Source organism: Pseudochaenichthys georgianus, chromosome 16, assembly GCF_902827115.2.
Source record: "Pseudochaenichthys georgianus chromosome 16, fPseGeo1.2, whole genome shotgun sequence".
Classification (NCBI taxonomy): domain Eukaryota; kingdom Metazoa; phylum Chordata; class Actinopteri; order Perciformes; family Channichthyidae; genus Pseudochaenichthys; species Pseudochaenichthys georgianus.
Window position 1 is genome coordinate 30,355,940 of NC_047518.2, and position 26,997 is coordinate 30,382,936.

A 26,997-nucleotide genomic window follows, 5' to 3' on the forward strand; every position below is an offset into this window, starting at 1 on the left:
TCATGCCCTGAAAAGGAAATTAAATTAGATTTTGCCAAAAGGCAACAGTCTGCACAAACTGTAGGCTACAATGTTTACCAGTTACAAAACTGATTTAATGTTGTATGACTTTCTCTGTATAAAAGTCTGGAGAAAAGTTGGTTGTGAAAAGTAACTAAATACTCCAGTAGGCTACTGCACTTGAATTGACTTTGAATTGACTCAGAGAGGATATTGTGCTTTTTTATATTTATTTAATTTATCTGATTTTGTAGCGTTAATTAAACCAATGGTTTCCAGTGTTGGGCAAGCTAGCCAACTAATACATTAGTTTGCTTTTTTACACATAAGGCCATATTCATTGAAAAGGTTAACATCACTTTGCTCATAACCAGCGCCATATAGATATGGCGCTACTCATAACTAACGCTGAGCAGCAAAACTAAACGCGTTACATTACTTGTTTTATAACTTCCGTTACTTCCCAGCACCGTAAATAATGTAAAATCACCTGTTGTGTAACAATTAAAAACAAAACACAAATATGTTGCTTTGAAACGTAAAAACAAAGACATTGTGTCTTGACAAGTTGTAGTCAAACCATTTTAAGATTTAAGATTCACTTACCATCCAGCAACTAGCCTAGTCCCGGTGACTGCACACAAACCCCGAGGAGTCCGGACTTCAGCTTCACGGTTAGACCGCCTTAAATGTTGAACAAACCTTGGTAAGTAACTCCTGACAGTAGGCATACCCGTGGCTAACGTTATTAAGAAAGCGAAGAACATATAACATATAAATATGTAAATATGTAAACTGTATAATGACCAGGATTCGCATTTCGCAAGGTTTAGGCTGAAGCTAACCGTCTCAACCGCCTGTGTCAAGCCAGCACCACCGGAACCGTCTATCACCTGAAGGCAAAGAGGCCAAACTGATATTAAACACCAAATTAAATTGAAAGCAGAAGATAAAAAGACAGTGGTTAACAACTCAAGTTCTGTAATTAGGTACACTTTTGAGGGACTTTGCTTGAGTATTTCAACTTTTTTCTACGTTGTCTTCTACCTAAATTGTGTACTTTTACTTCACTACAAGTATAAGTATACTATAAGTATACTCTAAAATAAATGTATTACCTAAGATTCACAAGCAAATGCAGGCAGCAGCAGATAAAGTAATTACAATTGACTGCACCTTTACCAGCTTTGATAACACTTTAATAATAAAAAAATCAGCTCTAAACCCACACAATAATTAAACAGTCAAATATTTTGCATAGAGATTTTTGCATTTAATAGTTAAATATAGATCTACTATTGACAACAATATTTGAAAGTTTAAAAAAATCAGATTATGTATAGGCCTATTGGCTGCTAGTCAATGAAATAAAATACCAACATGAAACTTAAACAATGCTGATATTATATTTGTAGGTATCATTGCATTGGCCTACTAAAAGTTGGCCTTTTAGGATTGAAAGATCAACCTCCTAGTGCTCTCTGGTGGACACACTTTGTTATGAAGGAACGGAGTTACCTCAAACCCATTTTGGCAGTACAAACTTTGAGCAATGTTGACATTCTCACTTTAAGGTCATTCAGACCATCCATAGTGCCGTCGATTGTTTCTGGTTTACTGGATATGAATTAAGGCAGATTACTATCCTTGATCCTGGGTGTTGTAAGCCGCCTTCTCAGGACATGATGAATTAGAGAAAGTGTGATAAGAAAATAAATGGCATGCTTCTCACAGTGGGAGTGCAGCAGGACGGATGCCACGAACAGCCCTGAAAAGCTTCCTGTCTGTCCCTCCTGAATATGCACCGAGCTGCAGAAAGAGAGAAATCACATGCTGGTGTGAAGTGGAGTAGGCAGCATCCCCATAATTTACACAGCAACACTACACTGTGACCAGGCGTTATTTTTAGCAGTGTTTTTTTGCATGTAATTTTAAAAAGCAACATCATTTTCGAAGGGCCGTTGGGAACTCTATAATTCCTCAAATGACTCGCATACGTATGCCATTTGAGATACCAGAGATTGACGCTTGATGCTTTGAGTCAGTCAGTGTCGAGGCAGATAGTGTCACAGACAATACGCCTGTGCAGACAGGCAATGAGTTTGGGCCAAAATGTAATTGAAAGATGAACATGTGGCATGGACTGTTGGGACACAGGAATGTAGTAGTATGGCGTTTTGAATTTCATATTAAATCTGCACTTGGCAGTCTGCGTGTTGGCAAAGGACTAAACAGCGTTAGATCAAAGGTTGATTGTTAAAGGATCAGTATTCAGAATGACACAATGAGATTACAGTGACCTGATCTCCTCAGATTTACATTCCTTCTTCTTAGTGGCTGTTAAGGGTGGAGATGGTAATGAAAATATGTTTGTAGCAGGTTTTGTGACTGGAGAATTCAGTGGAACCGTTTGTATTTTTGGGCCTTAAGTTTTGATTTTATATTTCTGCTATGCACACATGACTTTTATCTAGCACATTTTTGTCTTATTACATTTGACTTTAATCCCCACTGATCAACATTTTGGATCTAATTTGTTTGTTCGAAAATATTCTGGCACACGACACCCAGTTAAACTTCAAATGGTCGTTTTTACATTTCTGTTTTTATATGGATAAACAAACAATATTTAGCACGTTTATTTGTGAGCTTTTCATCCACAGGAAGATATTGTTACTTTGGACAGAACCCCCTGTTTCCAGTCTTTATGCTAGACTAAACTAATGTTCGCTTCATATTTCACCGACATGAGTGGTGTCCTCCTAAAATGAGTCCGAACTATTCTTTTCTTTTAAGCTCTTTTTTAAATGTGTTATTATGCCACATCATTTCACTTCTTGTGAGTACAACCAAGTGTCAAAGAGAGTCTGTCTGAAAATGTGGGTTGAATGTTTATTTAAACAATGTTGCATCGCTCTCTATGACCTTTTACTCTGCCTTCTGGGGTAGGCGTTTGTAAAAACGAGGTCAGAAAACACGTCATACAAACTCGTTGTTTTATTAACCCGGCTGTATCTCATAGCAAAGAGATATTTCCCAAATATTCAATTATTTCTTTAAGATGCAGTTCCCCAGAACCACTCCCCAGATGGTTAACATAATGATGTTATTTTGCAAAAGTCTTGTAATCAAAAGGAGATTCAGTTTTAGTGAATCGTCCTCCTACCTGTGCCTGTTGCTGCTTGTTTGTGCGACTCATTGCAGACGTTGCTCTGTCATCTAACCTGGTTTAAGTGCTGTTTGTTGCAGCTGCACTTTCATTCAGCTTAACCACCAGAGAATTTTTGATAACTCCCTATGACATGTGCATGCTTATTTCTGGAATAGCGTTAATCCCCCTCTCTCCTCACTCCTCCACCCTCCTGCTGCCTCCCTGTCTTGGCGGATCACTCTCTCGCTGTGGTTGTTTGTAATGATGGCTTGGTGTGGGCCCTGTCCTTCACTGACTGTCTGTGGGTAGGAGCATCTGGAGAATATAAAGAATGGGTGGATAAGTGGACAAAAGACAAAACATGACCCGACTACTGCTGAGAACGCTTTCCTGCACTGTGGGAATTTTTCGTGTGTGTTCAGTGTTTCCCCTATATACAAATAGTGGCGGCGCAGCTGCTAGGGGGTGCCAGCCAGGTACCCAACAAAATATATATATATATTTTGTAACTTTTTAAAAAAAAATTATTAAAATAATAATAAGTGGCGACCCTTTGTCGTTTTTGATTGTTTGTTATGTGGATTTGTAGTATTTGTGTTATTGTATGTTCAATAAAGGTGTATTTTTGCTAAATCTTGAGACATTGCACTGTAAGTGATGAAAGTGGGGGATGTTGGCTTATCAGGCGCCCGCAGCTCACAGCCAAAGTGCGAGTGTGGGAGCAAGGGAGAGAGAGAGAGGGCGCACCGGTACCGACGCTGTTGTTATTAGAATCTGGTGCTAGCTGCACAAACGGATATAAGAAGTAGATGTTTCTACAACCATGGTGGAGGAGAGTTCTCCTGTCAGACTGAGAGGCTCAGTGAGGTAAAGGACTCTCTGAGTGTTTAGATAGTTAATTTTAGTCTAAGTTATCTCAGTGGGTCTCAAACAAATATGTGTTTACAAATTATGGCACTCCTTTATAATTATTAGGATAAATAAAAACAGGTTTGAAATCATTCCAATGTATACTATAGGACAGTAAACCAAAAATATCGTTTAAAGTTGGTGAGATACAAAAATATGCATAAATTAATAAATGTTAACTGGTAAAATAAGATCTAAATGAACAACAAAAATAAAATAAGTTACATTTATTTGTTATTGGCTACGGTAGATTATTGGTTATGTTCACATACTTATTTGAATTGTATTATTAAAATGTAAACCGATCTTTTTCATATGGGTGTTTTAGAGTTGTACCCCCTAGATCAGGTCTCTAGTAATTCTGGTCAAAGTGCACCAGATTGAAGCATTTTACTTTAAAATGTTAAAAAAAAAATCTTCCCGGGGGGGGCATACCCCCAAACCCCCCCTAGAGGATGTGACGTCCACCTCCCAATTAAAACATGTTCATACAATACTGAATACATTTGAAGCCATTTTGACGTATATTACCTATGTCAATAAATGTCTGCTTTTGTAGTGTATTTGTCTTTTGTAGAGATTTTTCATTTATTCTTTATATATAAAATCTCGCCATGGGCAGCAAATTGGCTAGAACTGGCAGACACATAGAAACAAATTGGCGGGGCGCACTTCGCACGCGCACACACTAAAACATTTCACGTGCCTTAGCACCGCTGCTATGACTCCATCCTAGGGGAAACACAGGTGTTCCTGTTACCCGCTGTTACTCCCCGTGAGATCAGTGACTCTGTATAGTCTTTACTTTGATGTTAAGGCATATTACACTCTCACACCTCTCTGGCCTGCATTAATATATTAACGCAGACATTTTTTGTTGGGTGTCAGCGAGGCTCTTTTGCCTAGAAAGTGTGCAGTAATGTAGCATACATCCGTTGTCAAAGAGGCGTGATACGAGCAACACCGCTACACTTTGCGTTGGAGAGTGTTGTTGCATGCATGGCCACACAGAGAGGCAAAGTGTTGGGCAAAGAGAGATGGATGGAGAGAGGGTCACTCAGCTGAAGTGAACACTCCAGCAGCGGAGAGGGGACAGTCGTGAACTAATGCAGGTCGCTGCTGCACAATGGAAGAGAGCATTTACACCCACGCCTCACACAGAGAGAGAGGGAGAATGTGTGAAAGTAGCACATTCATATGCACAAACACAATCCTATCACCCTCTTCTCATTCCTATCTCATACTCCTTTTTTATATTCTGTTGTCCACTCTTTTTCTCTCTCTGTATCAAAGCGTGTCCCAAACAAACAGCAGAGCTGGCATCAATAATGGAGCACAGCATATCTCCTTTATTTAACGTAGAGAAAGGCCTTCCCTGTTGTCACTTTTTAGATGAATAATACACACATGCAGAAAGGACAGAGATGAAAGGGACAAGCCACAAGATGGAGGTAGAAAAGGGGAAAGGTATTGAGTAAAGTGAGTAAAAGACCGGAGTGGAGTATGAAGACGTGAAACATGGCGTGCATTAACACAGCACTCAAGTCCAGATTGCAGACTCAGCACTTCTCCAAACTGTCAGGGACAAAGTTTGAGTGTCTCGGTCCTCAGATGGACCAATGACAGAGATGCTGGAGCGCAGTTGTTGTCGGAACGAGAGTTAAATAAAGGAGCTTTTACTGCCAAGCGGACCTGCCAGGAAATGCCCCTCCATCTTTTGTTCAACTTTTTCTCGCACACACACACACACACACACACACACACACACACACACACACACACACACACACACACACACACACACGATCTGGTCATGATGGCTCGGCTCAAGCTAATCCTTGAAAGGTGTGTGTAACACGGCACTCTAAACGCTTATCTTAGGATGTCTAGGTAAATTATTCAACCTACTAATGTCACGCAATGAGACACGCATCAGAACATTCCTCCATGTAATCCTCATGTACAGGTTTGTCGCAGGAAGAACAGGGGCAACGTGAGGAACTGGGGTCCCCAAGGTCTCACAACAAGAAGCTAAATAGTAAAGGCTTAAATATTAATGTCAAAATAGTTTGCTGTATATTATTTATGCATGACTCTGCCCCGAAGCTGAGGGTTAATTTAATTTGGAATGACGTGTGTGTGTGTGTGTGTGTGTGTGTGTGTGTGTGTGTGTGTGTGTGTGTGTGTGTGTGTGTGTGTGTGTGTGTGTGTGTGTGTGTGTGTGGGTGTGTGTGTGTGTGTGTGTGTGTGTGTGTGTGTGTGTGTGTGTGTGTGTGTGTGTGTGTGTGTGTGTGTGTGTGTGTGTGTGTGTGTGTGTGTGTGTGTGTGTGTGTGTGTGTGTGTGTGTGTGTGTGTGTGTTTCTTATCTGATATAAATAGGATGCTGCTTAATGAGGTCACAATGCATGATATATGAGTGCGTGCATTTCATGCATGACATGTTCATACATAGAGATAATTTCTTATTTGATAAATGGAGAAGGATTTGCGACAGAAGACAGAGATCTTGAAAAGCGAGTCAATATGCCATTTCCATGTCATCGCACATACTGACAGGTGTTTCTATGATATTGTCCACCCTATTTATATTAATGAGGTTTGGTTAGAGAAACTCCTTTCTTTATGATGCAGTACAAAGTATACATATTTCCTATAGTTGAATCACCACCTGTCTTACATTATAACCTTCATTAAAATGTATTGGTCGAGTGTTGTATTAGACTTCATTAGATTTAGCTAGGTGCAGTGGCGGTTCTAGAACATTTTACATGGGGGGGCAAAGGGGAGGCAAGAAATCATGCCAGGGTGGCATAGGAGGGCGGACAGTACGTGGTATTTTATACTGTATATAACCTATTTATTGTTAATTCATGCCCTAACACAAGTGTTCTTAATGCACAAGAGAAACAAGGTGTTCAGACAAACAATCGGGTGCCCTTTGAGTCCCCCAAGCTTACCTCAACCATTTTAAATGAAAGGAAACTACAAAATGTATTTTAAAGCAATGAATTAATGGAACAGGGTTGTTTTGCATTACAATGTAAAATTAAATATATATTTTGTTTTAAAAAAAAATTGGTTGTCTTAGGCAAACATATTTGCATGTCCTCACTAAGCATTATTACATATTAATTTAATATTAAACAAATCAAAATGGCCAATTATCCCAAAATGTTGCTGCTAATATAATCATATGCTTGTCAACTTTAACTGAAATTGCAATATTGTCCCTCAGTTTGTTTCAACCCCGTCACGCCATACCATTTACCCTCCTATTAAAATAATGGATCAGTCCATGTGTGATCTGCATTGAGGGAATTACATCACAAAAGTGTCAGTTTCTTCTCTTACCTATATTTCAGTTTTTGTATTTTCAGATTAAGATTGACAAGCTACACATTTCAACTATGTTGTATGAATTAATAGTAAATAATTAATAGTTTTGCAAAATATTACAATTTTGTAATGTCCTTGACTTCCATGTGGTGCCATATCTTAGCTAAACAAGGTCTCATGCCTACTTTTTGTCAAAAACTTCAACCCTGTTGAAATTCCTAGTAGGCCTAATTATTTATATTTTGTGCCTGAGGTGGGAAAATGTAAGTAGTCCACTACCAGATGTTATGACCAAACATTTTGGTTTCATTTTTCAAAGATATAAAGACCCAAAAGGCACCCGATTCAGAGAATACTCAGAATTCTGCATACTGTAAGTACTTAATTTTAATTAAGTACACAAATGACATCACCCATCTCTTCAGAGAGCTACAGGTGACCTGTGCAGCAACACATTTCAATCAATATTTGTCAATACTAAGAGCTGCTAGATTGTGCTGCTGTGATGGAACATGTAAGGAGAATAAGAACATACCATGTGGTCCAGCTGGAGTTTCATCTGCCTCCTGATCCCTGCCTCTGGCCCTCTTTCTGATACTTCATCTTTATTCCTCACATATATTTCTTCTTCTTCACTAATGTCTTCATCTCCTCCTCTTCCTCCTGCTCTGACCCTCCTGGTCTCTTCATCTCCTCCTCTTCCTCCTGCTCTGACCCTCCTGGTCTCTTCATCTCTCTTTTCCTTTTCCTCTTTCTGTTCGTCCTGATCACTTCTCATGTCTTTTTGTTGTTGTTGAATCACTCCTATACTCTGGCCTGCAAGAGTCTACTTGTGAAAAGCACTGGTACAAATGCTTTTATAACTTTACACGTTAGGGCCATGTAGCCTAGCTAATAGCATATCATAAATATAACATTAGAAAGTATTGATCAAGCGCACACAGGCAGCTGTGTTTGGATCCAGTTTTTACGGTAAAGGATGTATCCTGGTTTCATTGATCTGGCCTCATGGCTGTGATGTGTAGTTTACGTGGATTTAATAGTTTAGCAAAGTGATCGATCTCCCAGCTAACGCTGTCTGCGTAGTATTTTGTAACGTAACGCCCCAAACAGCGCCCGTCTGTTAAACGCTATCGATTCAAACGGCAGCGTTTTATTAATATTTAGTTTCAAGCTCTCGTCCTTAGTAAAAACAAAACTAGTGGAAAGGGAAATGCTCCCAGGGGAAGCTGATCCATAGGTGCTGGGACAGCTCGCTCCCTCTCTGCAGCGGTGTGAGCCGCGGGCTGCAGTCGGATAGTTTAAAAATCAGCTCCTAAGTTCTAACCCTATCGTCTATTCCTTGACCTCTGAGTGAAACGTCACGGGGTTAAGGGATAGTGGATAGTATAATTCAAAAGGATTTAGGAGAAGAGACTGCGGTACTTTAGAGAATCCGAATGCACTTTCACTAACCGACGTGTTTATGATGCGCCAGCGGACGTCATTGTGTGCGTCTGCTGCTGTGGGGAAACTATGGAAACCACAGTTTTCTATACAGCGGACTACAACATGGATGTTTAATAAGAACGAGGGACTACTGTAAACTCATCTAGAGACTCTGCACCGTGCTCTGATGCTGCTGCTCAGACAACAGAGAAACATATTCTTCATGACCAAAGTTGGAATTGAAATAAAAAAGGAAAGTGAAACTTATGCTCGTCACCCTCTCCACATTAATACAAATGATCCCAATACGTATGATTGTATGAACTAAAGATCTTAAAATCAATACAGATGTATTTATTATAAACGTTAGTCCTTAACATCTATCACTGTGTATATCACCATTCAAACATCTTTTAAAAGTTGAACAAACCCCACACAGCTCAGTAAAGACTGAAATGTTGACTTTATTTGATCATTTCAGTGAAAACTAACGTTCATATTTCTCTTTTTGATTATAATACTGATGAACGTTCAAAACAAAGCACTTTGGCAACTTACCACCTATGTTTTAAAATGCTTAATAAGCACCGTAACTTTCATGATATAATTTCTCGGTCATAATCGGTTGTTTCCGTGAGCGTATTTTCCAGACATACGCTGCACTAAAAACTATTTATTCTGATGCTTACGGACGCAGATAATCCGTAGCTGCCACAGTCCATTTGTATTATTTTCTCAACACAAATTATATCACTCCAAAATCCTGGAGGATTTGCATGAAAAATGTGTGAATTTATGAAGATTGACAAAAAACAAGCTAGTGGGTGAAAACAGATTGAAGGGGGGGGGGGGGGGGGGAGTGCTTGTAAAAAGAAAAAAAGAGGATGGAAATGGAGGATTGAAGGACAGACTTGCAGGGTCTCCATCTGTGAGTATAATCCTAAAATAAAATCTGTTTACGGCACAGTCAGAGAACAGAGGGGTGTTGGAGAATTGATGTCATAGGCTACAAATGATATCCATTGGATTTATTAGAAAGACAGAGAGATTTAGTTTGTCCGTGTCTGTGTGTCGAAAAACCTGTTCGCCTAAGAAATAAGAAAGTCAAAACACACTCACTTTTGGTGAGACAGGGGACCGTTTCAAATCCCCTCCTGTGTGTGTGATGATTATGTAGATCATATATTTGTGTCTCCCTTTGTCCGCTTGTCAGAGAGAGAAAAAGAGATTCTTCTTCTCTCTAGTGAACGATTGTGTGGCTTGAAATGGAAACGAAAGCATTGAAATTGTATGATGACAATTAAAATAATAATGTATCTGTAAACAGAGGCGGATGGATGCTTCCTGCTTCCACAATGTGTGTGTGTGTGTGTGTGTGTGTGTGTGTGTGTGTGTGTGTGTGTGTGTGTGTGTGTGTGTGTGTGTGTGTCTGTGTGTGTGTGTGTGTGTGTGTGTGTGTGTGTGTGTGTGTGTGTGTGTGTGTGTGTGTGTGTGTGTGTGTGTGTGTGTGTGTGTGTGTGTGTGTGTGTGTGTGTGTGTGTGTGTGTGTGTGTGTGTGTGTGTGTGTGTGTGTGTGTGTGTGTGTGTGTGTGTGTGTGTGTGTGTGTGTGTGTGTGTCAAACAGACATCAGACACTGTCTTTATCTCCATTAATTGTATCTGTGTGAGCATCCAAACCTGAAGTCTGATGTTTCCTCCACCTGTGTGTACACAGAAAAAGTTTGGCATGCATTCAATCTGCGGCTCGTCAACAATACTGAGCGCCAGACTGAAGGAACGGCAGCCACAGAGGTTTTGAAATACTAATGGAAAATTCAAGGGCTTCAGTTTCGTGTGGGTGGCTGCCATGTGTCAGCACGCAGCACTCAGCATTAAAGTCACTATGTGTGTGTGATTTATTTGCCAGCTTGCTGTTTTACAGCACTTAAATCTTAAAGCAAATTATGGGGAAAATATACTCCGACAGAAATGTGGTGCTTTCATTCTCCATCACTTAAAAATAAACAACTGTCTGTTAAACCTGAAACAATAGGAAAACAAACAGTGAACACATCACTCGGTTCCCTTTGGGCATAACTACAAGAAGCATCAGCTTGCTAAGTTTTTATAAAATGTGACAGTAACTGTTATGGCCTTTTTAAAGTTGGAAAATCTGACCTTTAATGGGTTTAATCCGTTCAATTTTTTAAACATCAGAACATTGTGCCAAAGTGCATCATCCCTCAGAATCACTTATTAGATGTGACGGATGCACACAGCTGGAGCACTCCCTGATTTTATTGCACAGGGGAGAAAAAACCTAACCCTTCAAACTGTTTGTGATTTAAAAAGAGACTTTTTGATTGTAATGCCCCCCACCTCCCCTCCCCCCCTTACAAAATACTTCACAAAGTTCATCTCAACTTGAGCACATTAATGTTTTAGCTCTTGATGGCATCACAGAATCATCACACAGTCTGTGATTCAAGCCTTGAGAGAATATCTAATGATTGCAAATTCTTTTTCACAGTCACTTATTTTTTAACACTTGGTCTGTTCACCCCCAAAACAAACATTTGTATATCAATTACTCACTCCGTGTAACCCTTGGATTTGTGATAAAAGCCACCTTTTACCAACAGCAAAGGCTTGGCAACAAATCTGTGTACAAACTCTAGCCAACTCATGCAGTGTAATCCAAGTCTCATGTATGCTCACCACTTCCCAAGCAATTTCCCTAAAGCATACTATTAAAACACTAATCTGAGAAACTCTCACACCTTTGCAGGCAGCTGTGACACATTGTTGGTCTGTTTTCTCACACCTTGTCTTTGTCTCTGCTTCCTCGCCTGCCAGTGATGCTGCTGGACACAACAGAGTCTACCTCAGAGCTGGGCTGGACCACCTATCCAGACACGGGGGTAAGCAGGGAGCTCACTCTCTCAATGTGCTTTCCAGCTGCAGTCATGTTGGGGGGGCCAATCAAATGTGGTGCACACATGTTACACATGGTTACGCTCTAAATGTGAGGTTATAACCACGTTGTTTTTTGGGCTTTGTGGTGGAAGTCTAACGAGGGATTAACACTTCAATACATCACAAAGTTTAACGGTTACTGTCCTGAGAGGATGGTAAGGAAGACATAATCTGCTGGTTATTTTTGTATCAATTAATTTGTCAGAAAATAGACAGATAATCCTACTAACAGTCCAAAACCCGTTAATGTTAAAGGGATAGTGGAAATTGAACCACAAATAGTTTCGTTTTAACTTATATACAAGCATAATTACGTACCAAAACAATCACACCTGATTAAAAAAATATAATAATTGCCTTACGCATGTTAGAAGCACTTTATTGCAGCTTCCCCGAACTTTTTTAGAAACGAAATGATGAGTCAGCCAAACCGGAAGTGAGGAAAACTCAGGAAGACGAAACAATAACAAACCACGGCGTCTATGCAGAATGAACGTGGAAGGGCAAATATACCAGACAAAGAAGAAGGGTTGTACGAGGTATCCAGTGATGATAGCGAGTCAGAAACATCCTCTCGGCTTTCCTGCGAAAATGTAGTTTTAGGAACTGAATCTGAATCCGGTTCAGTAAGCGACGATGGTGAGAATATTGAGCCAGACGATGGACCATTACGTCCTTATTTGTTCGAGCCCGAGGAGATGGAGTTAGTTCACGGCATGGGCAATGGCGAGGATGACCAGGACCAGGCGCCAGATGATGCACCCCTACACACAAATAATCTTGACTGGTAGGTCCCTAAGCATAGCTCACGCTAGGCGCTATATTATATATTGCAAAAGTTGGCATGCATGCACTGTAGGCCTATGGCTATGCCCGAGGATGACTGCATGTAGGGTACATTTCATAACATACCAGGGTCAGGTTCACATAAATTATCTTGTCACATTTATTATTGTATATGTAACAGCCTTATGGGCATTAATTACATGAATACATTTAAATGAATTGTATACTAGCATGATATACAGCTAGAGCCAATCGGTCTTTTGACGTAGTATGGTCCTAATCCTAGGCTAGCCAGGCTGCCTGTCAAGTGTAGGCTGTACTCACAGTACTGTTAGTCTATCATGTCTATATGATGACTGTAGTGTACACATTCGACACTGTGTACCGGATTATCGGATGACGAGGCCTCCGGTCGCCTAATCGACAGGCAATAAATGGCGTTGTACACAATGGTACAGGCTAATGATGCATTAAATCAGCCAGAAAACATAATAAAATACTCGTGCCTCGTCCAATGTTTGTGCCCGTCTTCCTTTGTTTTCGTCATCACCCGAAGATTCCCGAAGTATTTCGTTTCATTGAGAGGGCGTGGTCGGGAGCAGTAAAATTGAAAATAAAATGAAACTAGGCGCATGAAATATAAAAAAATGGTTTATTATGCTTATTTTTAATTAAAATACATAAGTTAAACCCAGAATTCGCGGATTTCTACTATCCCTTTAAGTTCAACATACAGAAAAACATACACTGTTAAATGTAAGAAGCAGGAACCATCAAATGTTTGAGATCTTTAGTTTAGTGATGAGGTTTTGTGTAAGATTTGTTAAGAAAATAATTTGTTATGTACAATGGTTAAAGTTCTTGTTTTCAATTAGTAGGAAAATAGGATTACACATACTGTTTATTGTGTGTTTATTGTAAAGAAACAAAAAAACCTTTACCCTGCCAACAGATCTCTATACTCAGTAGATATGTTGCTCCTGCTCCCACATGTCCTAAAGTCCTAAAATAGAGTACAGGCATTCACATGTCAAACCAAACACGATCGCTGTAGTCTGCCTCTTGCTTGCTGGCACATTTTCTAAGCTTGCATTGATTGAAATGATTCAAAATCACAACAGGAATAAACAGCTGGCTCCCAATAAAGCTTCTCTGCTATTTGTGCTGCCGATAAGGAACGTTTGCAGACAGTTCCCAGCTTGAAGATGATGAATAAAGACATAAGTGTTTAGTTATGCCCTATGTTCGGGGTTATAATCTTGCTGGATTTCTGGCATCTGACATTGATTGGTGGCAGCTTCTGGCACACACACAGCCTGAGAATGAGAAAGTCCCACCTTGCCTTCAAGACACCCTTGAGGTCTAAACTGCTCTTTTTTTTGGGTCTCCACTGTGTGTTTTCATCTGTGATGAGATTGCAGTGATTGAGCCATAGATCCACTATTCTTGAGCTGCTTTTTATTTAAGGTTGTCGCGCCGCCTTGAGCTGTGTAAATATGTGCGGGTGTGTGTGAGGTTTCCATGTGTGAGTGCATGTGGGCTTGCGTGACTGTGCCAGGCTCAAGTCCCGGGTCAGTTAAATCCACTCATCTGTGAGTGATCGGGGCTCAGTTCTAATATGGCTCATAATTACACACCCACACACACACACACACACACACACACACACACACACACACACACACACACAACACACACACACACACACACACACACACACACACACACACACACACACACCGTCTTCATTGTCATCATCTTTGAGATAATCAGTGAAACTACACGTGAGAATCTGCAGAGCACTACTTGCTAATGTGCAGGAAATTCCTACCAGTTCACAACAATATTATTCCAAGCCTCCATCCGTGTATGGACGTTATGTGCAAACTGATATACAGTGTACTATACAGTGAATGAAATGAAAACAAGTCAGGAGATCTTAACACTACATTTATACATGCTAGTTTTGGCAAACAAGTGAGCAAGAATATAATGTTGGCAGCTCTCAAAGAACAGCCTAAAAATACAGCAGTCTCAAACCAACATCTGGCGAGCATAGACAGTCACAACGAGCCTTTTATCTCACCTTACACTAAAGTTGAGCTTTACACGCTGCTATTATCACCCCAGTCTGGCTTCCATAATTGTACATGATGTCTCCCTAATTAGGGCCTCATGTGTGTTAGGAATTTGTGAACCATGATGGCAGCTGCTAATAAGAGGCCATCCATTTTTGTGTGTGTCAGGGAGTTTGTGTGTGTGTGTGTGCGTGCGTTTGTCATGTGTGTGTGTGCGCGTTCGTAAGTCAAGGATTTGCATGTTTTTTTGTTGCTTTTGGTCCCTGAGAAGTGCTTCTGAGATGGAGATATGGTTATTTGACCCGGGGCATCAAGCTGAGAGAAGTAAAAAGACAGACCAAGAGAGGGGGGAAGGAAAGAGGGGTGTGTGTGTGTGTGTGTGTGTGTGTGTGTGTGTGTGTGTGTGTGTGTGTGTGTGTGTGTGTGTGTGTGTGTGTGTGTGTGTGTGTGTGTGTGTGTGTGTGTGTGTGTGTGTGTGTGTGTGTGCGTGCGTGCGTGCGTGTGTGTGTGTGTGTGTGTGTGTGTGTGTGTGTGTGTGTGTGTGTGTGTGTGTGTGTGTGTGTGTGTTTTTAACCCATTCCTCACTTTTCTCTTCACATCCCATCTTTTCCCGGGTGTGTGGGGTGTGTGGTGTGTGTGTGTGTGTGTGTGTGTGTGTGTGTGTGTGTGTGTGTGTGTGTGTGTGTGTGTGTGTGTGTGTGTGTGTGTGTGTGTGTGTGTGTGTGTGTGTGTGTGTGTGTGTGTGTGTGTGTGTGTGTGTGTGTGTGTGTGTGTGTGTGTGTGTGTGTGTGTGTGTGTGCGTGTGCGTGTGCGCAAGGCCTTACCCCTCCCAGTGCTCTGTCACTGGAGAGATTGCGTGGCTTTCTGGCATTTCAGTTCAAATCAAATCACGGAGATGAGTCGTCCCTACTTTTTTTCTCATTTCTTTCCAACGCCACATTCACCCCTCCTCCCCAATCTGCCCCGTTTTTTTTTGTCCTTTATTCTTTCTTCATAAGGGAGGGAGAAAATGAGACGGGGAGCAATGGGGAGGGAGAGGTGGGGGGGTGGTTGAGGTCAGAAAACAAATGAAAGCTGTGTTTTTTCACAAAGGTACAGTAGCAAACTGCACGCAACGCCCCACACAGATACCGGCAGATGTTCTACCAGATGTTTTGCCAAGTCCCGGCTTTTTCGTTAAATCAGAACTGAGTTTATTGATAGGATCGTTAACACGTACAAGGAATTTGCTTTGGTGTATGGTAATGCAACCATAAACAACAAAAGGAAATATATTGTAGGTGAAGGACAGAAAGAAATGTAAAAGAAAATAACGATTTAACATTAAAAGAAATGAATAAAGACAAGTATTTACCCCGAATATAAATATACAAAAGAAACAAAAGAACTTGGTACAGTGAATACATGACCATAAATGAAGCCCCCTCACACAAATTCACTCTTAGTTTACTATGCTCTGCCCGTCTGCATCCCTTCATCTCACCATGTGCTCTGTGTTTCCCCCTCCATACGATCCCCCTCATCCCCATGTCTGACAAAGAGTGAGTCACAGCCCTGGAGAGAGTAAACTGGCCTTTCCCTCCATTAAACCGACAGCGCCTCAGACTCTATCTATCTGCCCACTGATCTTAACATTTTTCCGATTGGACAAAATATGAATGCTCTCTGTCGTGTGGGATGCTACAAAGGTTTTGTCCATACTGGCTGTCAGAAGCACACAGAGAAAGAGACATGAGCATGCAGAGATGTACTAACATGCATAGAAACAGAAACACACACACGCCAAATGCGCCCTGATATGGTGTCAGGACCTTTAGTCCTCCTGCCATTGTTACATGGAGAATAATGATGAAGCCTAATGCATAATTCCTCTGTGTTTCAACAGAAAAGGCCCTGCTTGTCACTTAGGGCTACACAGGCTTAAAGCAGACCCTTTTTATCCTTGGATGCGCCGTACTGTATAATTGGTGAAACTAAACCCCTCTCCTACATTTACATTTTTGACTCAGCTGACACAGTCTCATTCAGATCCGTGTCTCTGCACTGCCTGTTTTTTTTCTCACCATGAAGCCACAAAACAAAGCCATTTGTGCATCTTCAAGTATTCAGATTCCCTAAAATACGACAAAATCTGCCCATTTTATTACACAACAGCTGCCGCAAGTGAGACACACAAGTGTCCGCCACCTGTCAAATGTGAACAATGATACACATGCAAATGCCAAACCAGTGCAAGAGAAAAATGTACCACATGTCACATTATCAAACAGAACTATTGATATTATAATACATTATTCTTCTTCTCTAACATATTGGAAAATACCACTTCCTCCTCACACATCTAGTGTCTGGCCATGCAAACAGTTTTCATTTTATTTGTTGAGAGAATTTGAAATAAGTGTCTCTGATATGTCCGCGTCCTTCCCAATTTAAAGGAGGTGATTTTTATTGTGTTTGTAGCTGTAGAAAAACTCTTTAAAGATAATTCAATAGCAACATGCCTTTTCAGGAGTGTCCTTGTTACTCCGGATAACAAACGGAATGCATTGTGAACTGTTTTTATTGTGTGACCTTGTCATGAAGAAATAGTCTTTTGAAATGTGTCAACATGGCGTTCTGAGTATTATCCGGAGTCATCAGGACACATTTTCTAAAGGACTCTTTGATGCTGAAATGTGTTCAGCTCTGAAGATGAAAACGTCCATCTGTTGGTCTCAGACCCAGCTGTAGTGTCTCAACAAATATTGGATGAATTTCCATCAAATGAAATAGATATTTTCACTTATCCAATTAAGTATCTACTAAATTATTAGTGGCATTTAAGACACAAATGAATGCTCTAGATGCGTCCCATCGGTCCCTATATGCGTAGGACTTTTTCTGAAATGTGTTTTGTCTGTGTGTTAAACGTCTTTTGCTCCAAGTGAATTACTCAAGTGGTATAATTAACTACAGGGTTCATAATCATTGATTACCTAAATAGACAGTGGAAAGTCTATAGTGGATAACTAGGACATAGGGGTGACCTACATTCCCTAAAGAACAGTGTTTCACTCGTATATTCAATACCAATGTGCGTGTTACATCAGAACAAATCAAATACTCTATTATACTTATCTAACTAAGGACTAAGATGTCAAATAACAGCTAGTAATGTGGGTGCAAGGACAAGTCCCACATGTCAGCAACACTAGCAATATTTACCTTGTAACATGTAAACAAGAGATAAGGAAGATTCATACCAATGGACACTTCATAAACACACCAGGGTTTTTACAGTTCACACAGGCTGATTCTAGCTCTCCCTGTCTAACATCATGTTTCTATTTTACAAAGTAGAGTTTACACAAGCTCATAATATTGTTTCTGTGCCTCTCAGTGGGATGAAGTCAGTGTCCTGGACGACCGGGGGAAGCTCATACGAACATTCGAGGTCTGTAATGTCAACCAAAATCCCCGTGTGCAAGACAACTGGTTGGCCACGCCGTTCCTGTCCCGCCACTCGGCTCCACGGGTGTTTGTCACCCTGCGGTTCTCAGTGCGGGACTGTGCGAGCCTGCGATCACCGTCACCCACCTGCCGAGAGACCCTCACCCTGTATTACAAACAGGCCGACACCCAGAGAGAGCTGGAGAGGACCTGGGCCGCTGAGGTGACCAACATTTTCTATTATGTTGTTATTATTATTATGTACATAACATTTCTCTTTGGCATTTAGCTAAAGTTACAGCAACATCAAATACTTTTCTTAAGTTTTAAAGGTGCAGCTAAACATCCTCATTAGAATTAGTAAACAATCGAAATAACTCCTGTTATCTTCAGACTAGGGCTGCACGATATATCGTGTCGTGACGATAATCGCGATATGCGCATGCGCGATATTCAAACCGCAGGAAAAAAAACTTGTGATATTAAGTAGGCATTAACTCAAACACGTCATGTTACAATTATTTTTGCTGCTTGCTACAAAAGGAAAGCTTGTCAGGGGTACTTGAGTGAGTGACAGCAAACCACCAATCACAATCAAATCTCCAAAGCAAACGGACCCGGTGATTAAAGGTAAAAACACTGAATAAAGTAGTTTCATGTGTTTCTCCAGGGCAGTTCGGCGCTGCTAACCGAGCTAGCTCAGCTTGTTGCTCTGATAACATAAGATCCAGACGTCCGTGACTAAAATCCTTCATCCGGTTAAATATAGTTAAAAAAATACCAATTGTATAGCATTAAAGTTCAAGAAAGGATGGTTTGCGGGGGGAAAAACGGTCTTTTCTTCAATTCCTGTATGTTTTCATATCGCAATATATATCGCAGGGGGGGGAAATCGCAATGTCAGTTTTTTCCAATATCGTGCAGCCCTACTTCAGACACAGATATAAGGCAAAGTAACATACCATTTTCATTGATGTTAGACTCAAGTTACACCAACACAGCAAACCTTTCATCATCCCATGACAAGGAGTTATTGTTCAATCATCCTGATTATTGTGAAGCTTGTGAAGAAAAGCTGTTGAGATTGATGGCCTCTTTAAGCACATACTTGTTGAGCACTGTGGTTTACAAAATGCAAAAAACGTTCCACTGTGGTCTTTCACTCCCACTAATTACATATTTAAGGCATGCATTATAAGACAGTGACCATGTAACACTCAGTGCAGGACTCAGTGTTTGGACTAGATTGTCCAAAGGTGTTTTATTTATTTATGTGTTGAGTTTTTTATATGGGCCTTTTTTTTACTCTGAAATTGCATGAGCTGTGTGTGCAGTCGCAGTCACAGTGGGAGGTAGGATGTGTTTGTATAGATGAATGCATTTCTCCTGAGGGAAGCAAGATGCTTTTAAAAATGCAAATCAAAGCCTGATGAGGAATCAAAGGAGAGTCAGGAAGCACTGCAGCGCTGAAAGTCTTCATAGGGACTTTAGCGCAAACCCCCACTGGGACCTGCATACATCCAAGTCAACGTTTACTCTTCTCACGAAACAACTCTTTGCTTGGGAAAAATACAGCGAAACTTTGAGCTAGTTTTTAATCATGTCATTTTCTCTCTTGTTATTTCACGATATATTTCCAAGCCTTATCCATCTATCAACGAGCTTATTTTAACCCTCATCATTTCCTCTTGCTTCCTTCCTGTGACCACACATTCTCTCCATGCCATTTTGTTTTTCTCTTGACCACTAATTATCTTTCTCTCCACCATCTGCTGTCCGCTATGTGATTTCCTCACCACAGCCGTCCAACGGGGAGAAGGAGAACAGAGAGGGCTGGGTGAAGATCGACACCATCGCCGCTGATAAGAGTTTCTCCAAAGTGGAGCCCAGCTCACCTCACCAGTATCAGCCCGACAGATACAGCCGCATCAACATGAAGACTCGCAGCTTTGCGCCGCTCACGCGCAATGGGTAATGTGCTGCTCATGTTTGACTAACATCATCACTCCTAAGGGTCTGAATGTTCTTCATCCTCTGACGTGACCTTTGTTTGCAGATTTGTCTTGGCCGTCGTAGACAGTGGAGCGTGTGTTTCTCTCATGGGGGTGTCTGTCTTCTACCGGCGCTGTCCTGCCACAAGCATGTACTTGGCATCGTACCCGGCGACCCCCTCAGGCGCCGAGCCGACGGCCTTAGTTCCCCTGAGCGGCACGTGTGTCCCCCACAGCAAGACACAAGGAGGCACGCCCCCTCGAATGCACTGCAATGCTGAAGGGGAGTGGATGGTTCCTGTTGGAGGATGCGTGTGCGATGAAGGCTATGAGCAGAACCTCAACGGATCGGCCTGCTTGGGTAAGTTTGAGGAAAACAGCTTGATATGGAAGTGGATCATTTCAGCATCATGACCATTTATTTTTGTATGTATAGAAGCCACAGTATATCAGCCTTTTTCTAATGGTTTAAAAAGCATTCCAGTTATTTTCTAATGCACCTCCATGATGTTAGGTGAGAGACATCAAATAGAAATGTCATGCAGCACCAACTGAGATATCCAGACTTGTGTCTCTACTTGGCTCCTACACTTCCCATCATGCAACTAGGTTAAGACTCAAGTTTATAATGCAGGTTTTCTGTTAAACAATTATCATCTTCAAGTTCAAGCTGATACACACAGTGGTTAGGATGAACGACTGTAAGTCATTGATTTCTTTTCTAGTTGAAAAGCAAATGCCCTAATATTCAACATAACCTGTTGCTAAATATTGTGGGATTCCCCTTTAAATGTACAAAGTTGTGACTTTGTTCTCGAGAACACATTTGATATAAAATGCCGAAAAGGTAATAACTGTGATCCGTCAACTTTCTGTGCCAATGTTTCTGTCAGTTCTCTTCTTGGTATTTGCTGAGATACGAAGTGTCTGGATCAATACTGGAAGGAGCTGCTGTCACTCTGATGCACAACTGAGTTTGATGTAGAGACCAGAGGGAAACGAGGGCACGCAGGTCGAGTGGGGATCAGATAAGAAGGGGAGAGACAGTATTGTGTCCATGCAGTGCCTTTGTGGTGATGTAACATTTGCATATAAATTCTGTCATAAATAAAACAGACATGAAGTCGGCAATACAAAGCTGCTTTATGGTAATTTATGCTAACTTTACTGTAGATGAGAGGAGAGAGGAGGCCGGGGGGAAAGATAGGGTCAGCAATTGCAAAACTGCTCAAAATTGTTTGTACTTCTTAAAGCGGGTGTGAGTGTGGAAAAAAGTAGGAACCATTTGAGCGATGTCCAGACGGACAGCAAGGGATATGGGGAGAGTGCAGGAGGAGGGAGAGAGAAAGGGAGGGAAAGAGCCACAGTGAGAGGGACGTGACACATTTAGGTCATGGCGATGTAATGGCCACTCGTCTGTGAACAAGTGACAGAAACCGCAGGGGGAGAGAGGGGGAGTGGAGGAAAAAACAGGGAGAGGTGGAGGGAGAGTGAAAGATAGGAGGATGCAAGTTAATGACTTAAAGAACTGAGCGTTGCAAAAAATCCTGAGTGCGTGACGGAAAAAGAGTGGAACGTGTGAGGACGCACAAATGTTTCCTGCTGAGATGTTCGTTCCACATATGTCTGTAAATGCCGGGATTAAAGTGAAAAACTGAAGTCCACCAAGAATTTCAATGGCCATAATTCCTCCGCTCCCTCGCATTGGGGCCCTCAAAGTCTAACTCCCTTCATCACAATTAATCCTCCAATCCTGCCAAGTCAGCTGTGAGATGTGTTCATGATCTTTTGCTTTACATCTGCATTCTGCACACCACTTCTGTTTGTCCGCATTTGATTGATATTTACTGCCAAATCAACCCTGAAGACAGCTCGTCTGCCAGAGCAAAGGCTTCCACTGCCTGTCTATGAGCGGTCTGAAACATCGCTGCCCAAGCTGCTTCGGCTTTTTGTTCCAACTCTCCTTTGATTATGGTTTGCTGATCACTTCACTGAATAATGACGTGGATTGGCATGATCACGCTGTTGTCCTCTCTGGCTCCCCGGGATTATTAAGAAAAGCGGCAGATGGTTAACTGGCGATGCAGTCATCAGGAACTATTAACAGTTTCCTTGTTCTCTCCGCACCAAACTTTCGTAACAACTTAAACTTGTACATTTTGTTCTTGTTTGAATTAAGCACCAACGACGTTTAATAATAGTACTACATGAGTAAATTATAGACTGCACTGCACTGAACTGGTTGGAAACTATAATTACAGACATTCTGCACATTGTTTATCACTTCTGAGAATAAAAAATACAGTTAACTGACATTTAGTGTGTCATCTTAACCTGCATGCATCTCATTATACTTATTATTTAGCACATTAACCATGACCCTTTCAGAATGTATTTTCTGTCTTTGTATTGAGCATCTTGCTATTTAACTAAATCATTACAGGGGGAATGAATGCTGTTTGATGTGACAAACTGCAGCTTTGCCCCCTAAAGCTAGACAAGGTTTTTAAGGACCAATACAATACTGGAGATTCCTCCTCCTCTTGATCTCATATGAAAAAGAAAATCACCGTTAAATGATTGCCTTTAACTTCACACGGCTTTAATAGCTTTCTATTTTGAGAGGCGCATAATGTATTTTTTATTTGTGAAAGTGGATTATCATGGCAAGGACTTAAAACTGAAGAAATAAGGTAGACTGTTGTGGTTTTGTCTTTTAAACTCCTCCCTTTATCATTTGTTTTTGTTTTTTTAATCAAAATCTAAATGCTGATTGTTACATGCAGGTGCTTGACAGGTATACCCACTTAAACTAGTAAAAACATATAGATAAAGCTCTAATGTTAAATAACCAAAACATATGTAACTTTAACTGAAAAGTTTGTGTTCATGTTTGACTGTGAGAAGATTGACAACTTTTTTTCGACTTAAAACATGTAATCACAACTTTTTTCACACGTTTTAAGTTCAGAGTATTTTATATGTTAATCACTTGAACTGACATCAACACTTGCGAAGAACTAGTGTGAAAGCTACATTTGCTTGTTAATCTACGACATGTGTGATGTCTTATTATTCTGATAACTCAGACTCACCAAAACAACACTTCACCATTTGGCCTGATGATGAATTAAATAGCAAACTGAATATCAAGAACTTACAAAATCACAGCTGGCATTTTAGCAGCAAGGCATTAAAAGATCATTCCTAGATTATTTATGAAGCTGTTTATCACAAGAAAGTCTAGAAAGAACATTGTGCCTCAGTATATTTGCTGTGACATTCAAAGATCAGTTTTTGGATGAAAACGCGTATTCAGTCTCCTGAAAAAAGATAAGGACAGATGCAGACGATACGCAGCAAATGTCTGATGTTTTCATCCTTTGACATTTGTATCCCACAAGGGAGACGAAGAGGCGGAGAGAACAAGCGGAAACACGACCGAGCATGAGACACAATTACACCTGTTCAGCCAAACATGAAACAGTCCTTTAGTTTTGGGCTCCCGGAGCTGGGCCAAGCTGGCAGTACATCGTCCCCAGACAAGCTCCTTCCCTCCGTTTGATTCCTCTCAAACATTAAGCCACTGTCGAGGATTTGGGAAAAGGATTAGTCCCGAATGTTCAAATGGGCTCCGAGTACATTTGGACCCGTGTTGGTATTTTGCCACTGGCAGTGAAATATTCATCATGTCAGTTTGTCCCGTTTTGTCACCCAGAATGCTCCCTCTTAGCACAGACACATCCACTAACTATCCTCGGGCACATTATGTTAAAAAAACCAGAACATTTAGCCAAGGGGAAAGTAAATTTGCATTTAGGATATCCTTTTGAGTGTGATGGGTTTGACCAAACAGCATGGATAGTTTACTCTGAGCAGACAGGACTTCTTCCACTCCTCTTCTTCTTCTTCTTTCATATAAACACTTCAAGTTATTCTTCATCATAGTAACTCACCATCATATGCCAAGTGGATACATGTTAGCCATGTTGTTGATAATCAGTTGCTTTTTCAGACAATCGATAATAAAAGTCAAGTTTGGAGCAAAACACAGTTCAGTGAAATGATCAATGGGATCCAGTATTGACTGTTTGGTGGACTGCGCTCCGGGGGATCAGCCAGGCGATGACATTGCATCTGGAATATATAACATGTTGGATAATCAGAGCAACTACTGCATTGATAATCAGCCTTTTAAATGTTATTTTATCCATCATTTTTGTTAGCCAAGATGTTTTTGAACTCAGGAAGGCGGTAAGGATTAAAAAATGTGGCGTATTCACATTCAATTTCATACTTTTTGTAGGTTTTATTGCCCTACGTCATGTTAAAGGTTGTTTCATAGAATGCTCTCCACTGCCAGAAACATAAATCTGGTCTTTTACGGTTATATATCAAATGACAATGTGCCAATGTGAAGGGTCACTTGTAGTCATCATCATCCTACAGAGTATTATCCCCCGGCTTCAGCTCAGCTGTTTAGCAGTCTCTCAACTTTACTCTTTTGATGGTCTCATAGCATCATTTCCAGCAGGAAGCAGCTGTTTTGAGCGAAACAGCTCCAAAAACTCAGCGTTCATCTGTTCTCGACAGACAGCTGACACACACATTTAGAGGTAGGGACTGGTGGAGCTAGTAGAAGCTAACGAGTCAAATTGTCCTCGTGGGAGAAACCTAAAGAGAGTTAAAAAAGAATGAATGTGGACTCACATAACACAGACACAACTCAACATATTATTAACTATTGATAGAATACAATTAATGTTTCTCGGTAACTACTTGCTTATGTTTTATTTAAATGCAAAACTATAATGAGGGATAAGGTCATGCAAACATCCATTTGAAATAAAAAAAACTATATATATATACAGATACAATTAAAGCTCCACATACTATTGTATAATGTGTGTTGTGTCATCTCTGAATTGTTAATTTTCAAGACTTCGATGGACAAAAAGCTGCCGCATTATCTTTTTGCACCTTGCAATATCCAGTGTGTGAACAAGTGGATATGTCCTTTACATGTTGTGGAATTTAATATTGTGCTCATATTTCAATGTATTTTGAGAAGAGGGAAAAGCTTCAGTATGGCTCATTGGCTACTGCTACTGGTTTATATGAGCATATCTAAGGATTGCTTGTTTTCACACATGGCTTTGTGCGGCTGAAGCCTACAGTATATAATGCAAAGGACAATACTAGATGAACTCATACGATTCAGTGCCTATCAGTTGTTTCTGTCTGCAGTGAATGACAGGATGTAGATAAAGAGAGGAAGACATTTAACGTTGGAACCACGTGTACCCACATCTCAGTCGTGGGCACATCTGGGAGCGAGCGTGTGTTTGTGTGTCCGAGAGAGAGAGAGAGAGAGGGAGGGAGGGAGGGAGATTATGCTGCGAGCCAAAAGAGGGAATGAGCACATGAAGCAGGGAGAGAGAGAAAGAGAAAAAAGAAATGGGGTCAGTGATCTACAAACCCAAGTATTATGTTCACATCAAGGTACTCATCTCATTGCAGTTTTCTATTTCTCTTCATCTCAATGTTAGTTTCAATTGGATTGATGTTCTTCTCTCAACACGTAGTAATTTGATTTACAGGTAGACTTCTAGGCCAATCCTTTTTCCCATGTAATCCTCTCAATAATCCATCAATCTTCTCTGTGTTATTGTGTTTTTTCCATTTAATTTCCCCACTCTTAAAATTGTCATGGTACGAGGTACTTTCTGACTTGTCAGTAGATCTGTCAGATTTGTTAGTAGAGTAAAGCACTTTGAATTGCTTTAAGTCTGAAATGTGCTATATAAATAAATTAACCTTAGAGCTGTAATGTATTAATATTTTATCATTTTCTCAATTTACCAATTTATTATTACGTTTTTGAAACATTCCAAAATAACCGCTCATCTTAATAACCCAGAGCCAAGCATGACATCCTTGAAGAGGTGGTCTATTTGGCAGAACAACGGTCAAAACCCCTCAAATATTAGTTAACGATGATAAAGAACAAGAGAAAAAAGGAAATCATCCCATTTGAGAAGCTACGTTTTTGGGCCATGAATCTATTAAATGTAGCTGCAGATGTATTTTATGAGTAATCAGTCCTTGTAGGTTTGTAATGTAAACAGGTTACATGTCATTCAATCACTGCCTCTTGGGTTTACTGATGGATGATGTAAATGCATTTGTGTCTCTGCTCATAATGGTCCTGAATTGTCGACTTTACAGCTGGGAGATGGATCGTTGTAGGCGGAGGGGGGGATGGGGGTTGCAGATCAAGCAAGAGGGCAGAGGACTTGTGCTCTCATTGGCTGCTGTAATCAGGTGGATGAAGATGGAACGAGGAGGAGGAGGGGGGGGTTGAGTTGTTGCCGGAGCTCGGGCGATGAGAGGCTTTGTAGCAAAGTCATGTTTCGTGTCAGAGCCTTCAGAGAACACGTCGGCTAATGTGCAGCAAGGACATTAAAGACGGAGGAAGAAGGATTTTCTGATTTCCTCTATCTGTGTTTCTGCGTTTTTCACCCATCATCTGGCGCTCATATACATAATCTTTCGACTCCACTTCGAGCGATAGAACTATTAACAAAGCACTTATATACTAATAAAAGACTGGCTTACCTAAAGCCAGTTGAGTAGCACTTGAAATGTTTTTGCTCTATGAAAACCTGATGTACTTATATGATTCTGTTTTCTTCAAGTTTGTATTTTGTTGGTCGAACGCACTTCTTGTAAGTCGCTTTGGATAAAAGCGTCAGCTAAATGTAATGTAATGTAATGATCCAACCGCTCATCCTACATCCATCTCACTGTTCACTTCTTCCCCTTTTCCTAGTTTATTCTCCCTCTGTGGTCTTTCAACATCCTTTTACTTCTCTCCGTCTCCCCCTTTTCCCCCTTCACACCTGTTTGAAAGCAAAGTCAGCTCCCTGAGACG

General features: G+C 40.8%; 1 protein-coding gene across 3 annotated transcripts in view; it reads left to right on the top strand.

Annotated features, from left to right (window-relative positions):
• The window catches only part of ephb6 (eph receptor B6), a 39,928-nt gene that overhangs the window by 1,970 nt on the left and 10,961 nt on the right, over window positions 1–26,997 (top strand). Inside the window, exons 1-5 of one of the 3 annotated variants that reach the window (XM_034101741.1) lie at window positions 617–706; window positions 11,660–11,724; window positions 18,023–18,295; window positions 19,874–20,043; window positions 20,129–20,424. In XM_034101741.1, the coding sequence (XP_033957632.1) occupies window positions 11,662–11,724; window positions 18,023–18,295; window positions 19,874–20,043; window positions 20,129–20,424 (802 nt within the window). In that variant the 5' untranslated portion in view covers window positions 617–706; window positions 11,660–11,661. Of the gene's footprint in view, window positions 1–616; window positions 707–10,352; window positions 10,616–11,659; window positions 11,725–18,022; window positions 18,296–19,873; window positions 20,044–20,128; window positions 20,425–26,997 lie in introns of those variants that run through there. The other 2 variants (XM_034101742.2, XM_034101740.2) reach the window with 2 other exon arrangements.